Source organism: Nematolebias whitei, chromosome 13 (genome assembly GCF_014905685.2).
Source record: "Nematolebias whitei isolate Nwh7 chromosome 13, NemWhi1, whole genome shotgun sequence".
NCBI classification, from domain to species: domain Eukaryota; kingdom Metazoa; phylum Chordata; class Actinopteri; order Cyprinodontiformes; family Rivulidae; genus Nematolebias; species Nematolebias whitei.
The window spans coordinates 46,287,337-46,291,272 of record NC_056510.1 but is presented as its reverse complement, the minus strand read 5'-3'; the positions used below and the strand labels follow the sequence as shown (position 1 = coordinate 46,291,272).

Below are 3,936 nucleotides of genomic sequence, written 5' to 3'. Positions count from 1 at the left end.
CAGAGTTTTTGAATGTGTCAGTGAACACTTCACGTTCATCTCAGCATCTTCATTCTAATAAACGACAGAAGAAAAAAAGAAAAGCAGTAAAACGTGCACGTGCGACGGGCCTTTCTTTTTGTCGTTTCCTTCCTGCAGGCAGCTCCTGCTCTGCTCAGCATTCAGAGGGATGATGAATACTTTTCAATCTCTCGGCTCTGGCTCGGACTTCAGGGACCAGAACTACGAGCCAGAACATCGCTCTTATAGCTCATCCAGAGAAATCCATCACATACAAGCTGTTCTCCAACACGTGCACGCTTGAGTCACTTTTGCTTCACTTCAGTGAGGACAAGAGGAGTGACTGATTCCACTGCAGTTAAAATGATTTCAACAACACAGGGTGGGGGTGAAACGAGCTGCAGTGTCCTGGTTTGATCCAAAGCCGTCATGAACACGTGTCACGTGATAAATCACATGACTCAAACCTAACGAGCAGAATGTTTACACAGACACTGATCCAGGAGAATGCAGATGTGTGTCCAGCTGTTGCAGCAGCGGGTGCAGACCTGCTCTGTGCATTTAATGAAACTCTGAGCCAAGGCTCAGTCTAACTTGGATTATTTGATGAGCAGGACCTGTGCACGTGACCCTGCTGATGGAAGGGTGCAGCGTCTCGCTGAAACCTGAAGCAGCTCAGAGTCGTCACCTTACCTGTATCTCTTGTTGTCCACGGGCACAATATCCATGGCGATGTAATACTGCTGATGGGGGTCCAGGCCAGCAATTTTGACTCTCATAGCAGGAAACATCCTCCTGACGGAGACAACAAGAAAACATGTGATGCAGTGATGGTCCGCATGGATCCATCAGCTGTGAGGAACCGTTCCCACAGCTGAAGCAGCGCGGCTCTGCCGGACAGACACCGAGAGCAGATTAGAGCCCAACACGCGTTCACACGGGATTAAATCCAGCTTTACATCCATGTGGGAGAATTATTAAAAAGAAGAGCATCAGGAAACGTCACATGGACTTTTTTCTATTTGTGATCAAAGCGTGTTTTATTTTTGACACGTTTCAGTTGAGTCTTCGTCCGGAGCTCGTTTCACCACATGCGGCCACAGTCAGCAAATAAACTGAAGCTCATGCTTTCTACGCACACGCTGCACATCAACAACCTTACTCATTTACTGCTCACTTCCAATGCTTTTATGGATCATGTTGGTGAATTTCAAATATGGAATGTTGATTTAAAAACTGAATAATAATTCAATTTTTCTAACATAAAAAATGGTGAAAAATACTCTGAAAACACAAAAGAAGGAACTCATTGATGGACAGAAAAATGAATTACTTTTCAGAATTGTTTTAGCTCTGAAGAGGAAACAATGGGATTAATCCTGAACACAAATCATAAATAAAGAGGTTTGAAACAACTGGAGCTTTTTATGATCAAGAAAATATGTTAAATCATAAATGAAACAAAGAACAATACTGTCAACAAATAAATAAAATACAAAGAATGAAGCTGGTGGGTTGAAAAGATTTGCTGCTTTGGGCCCATTTTTTAAATGATGCTGTTTGTTGAGAATAATTGATCTTTTGGGACTGATAATCTGGATTAGCTCCCAGTCGTTACCAACACAAGAAGGAAATAAGGAACATTTTATTTAACTAAACTGAGTTTGACACAGTGATAAAAATGTATTTTGCATTTTAAGAAGAAAAGCGTTCGTTCTTATATTTAAATTAAAAACATGTAGAATGATATTTGTCAAACAGGAAACAAAATCAATTTACATTTTAAAAGTTTAAGCTTGCAGCATTGCATGTTTTAAAAATATTTAATTCAAATGAAAATATCTTTATACATGGTGAAGTATTTTTATTTCTTCCTAATCATGAATAAAATCCATAAAATGAACTCTTTGAAAACAGTAATCTGGTGACAGACACGACTCTTTTTATATTTTCTGGTCTTTTTTACAAACTGACAATAAATGAGACCTTTGTTAAAAATAGTCAAGCTGACCTCTGACCTTTAGCTTTTTGAATATTTTCATCCCAGTCCATCTCATCAAATCAAATAAAAAAGTGATGTGTAAAAAAAAAGCACACGTGCTTATACAATTGTTGTTGTTGTTGTTGTTGTTGTTGTTGTTTCATCTTTTAAAGGCTGAAAGTGACAGAAGCTTCTGGAAGTCTCGTCCTGGTTTTAAAAGAATGTGTGCAGAAATGAACACATTTCATCTTAAATTCTCTTTTTCAACATTTTTCATTTAAAATCCGGTCCAGCCTAATGAGAGCACGGGCCTGCCCCTCTCCCCGCCCCCCCCCGTGGATTTATGGTGTTATTATGAACAGTCCACGCTCTGCGCAAACTCACTGTGCCCCTTTATGACCAGATTTAATCCTAATTTCCAGCAGCAGCTGAAGGCAGAGTCTGTGCGGTCAGGATTAAAAACAGATGTGTTCGTGACAAACAGACAAACTGTTTGTATTTTAAAAATTTACTAAATTACGTCACTGCGCACTGATACCCCAACCAACAACTCTTCATTTAACTTTTTTAAATTTAAAATACTTAATGGATACGAAATAAAAGTCGAAAAAAAATAGTTTTATGAATTTAATTCATATTATTTAATTAATTCATATAATTTAATAGGTTCATATTATTTAATTCATATTATTGAATTGATTCACATTATTTATTTGATTCATAGTATTAATTCATATATTTAATTGATTCATGCGATTTAATTGATTCATATGATTCAATTAATTCATATAAATTAATTGATTAATATGATTTAATTGATTCATATTATTTAATTAATTCATATGATTTAATTGACTCATAGTATTAAATAATTAATATTATTTAGTTGATTCATATTATTTAATTCATACAATTTAATAGATTCATATATTTAATTGATTCATGTGATTTAATTGATTCATATGATTCAATTAATTCATATAAATTAATTGATTCATATGATTTAATTGATTCATATTATTTAATTAATTCATGTGATGTAATTGATTTGCTGATCGGGGCCTCCCGGCGCTGCGGGAGCAGAGCGGGTCTTCGTGTCAGACCCGGAACTTGTTACGCGGTTCAGTAGAAAGCAGCTCCCGCTGAGAGAAGCGGCGCGCATGCATGTGCAACACTCTCCAAACAGCCGCTGCGCGCGCACGATTGTATTTTTCAGTCAGGGTCTCTGCACTCACCTGCCCGCCTTGGTGATGATCATCTCCGTGCCGATGTCGTGGAAGCGCTTCCACAGGTCCGCGCACTGCAGCTCCACCTGGATCTCCTCCATGGAGGCGGGGGGAGACGCGTCACAGGGGCCCGGGGCCAGGTCTGCGGGGGAGCCGAAGGAGCACGACGTGCGCTCGGCCAGACCCTCTCCGTCCGAGCCGGGACTCGTCTCAGAGTCTAAAGAAAGGAGGAGGATGCGTGAGAAGAAACAAAATCAATGTGCACGCGCAGCTGAGTCCAACTCTGGTGTGAACACAAATCACGTTTCTGTTTGAATGTGCAGCTCGTGAACTTTCTCGTCACGTGACGCTTGAGGAACAATCTAATCTGGTCCTCTGGACAGTCAAAAAAACAAAAACAAACAAACAAATAAACAAAAGTAGAAACGTTTCGTCTCTCATCCAAGAGACTTCTTCAGTCTGAGGTGCTGTATTCAGCTCAGTCTCTTAAATAGCACCTTCTCAGAGTGGATCAACCAGTTTGCTGCTGACAACCAAAACCAGCTGCTCACATGCTCAAGAAGGACCATCAGCCTAACAATGGATCATTAGCACCTGATGGCTGTTTACTGTTCACAGAGGGCTGAGTGATACTAGCAATCACAGCATTGTAAGAGGGGGACAGTTGAACCTGGAGGCTCCACCCCTGTTTAATGATGGACAGTTGAACCCGGAGGCTCCGCCCCTGTT

At 39.9% G+C, this 3,936-nt stretch overlaps 1 protein-coding gene across 1 annotated transcript in view; it reads right to left on the bottom strand.

Moving 5' to 3' along the window:
* Positions 1 to 689: 689 nt before the first annotated feature.
* Positions 690 to 3,936, bottom strand: part of tbx15 (T-box transcription factor 15) — an 8,892-nt gene continuing 5,645 nt past the window's right edge. Inside the window, exons 2-3 of the mRNA XM_037687115.1 lie at positions 3,217 to 3,424; positions 690 to 795 (exon numbers count right to left, since the gene is read on the bottom strand). Of these exons, the coding sequence (XP_037543043.1) occupies positions 690 to 795; positions 3,217 to 3,424 (314 nt within the window). The remainder of the gene's footprint in view (positions 796 to 3,216; positions 3,425 to 3,936) is intronic.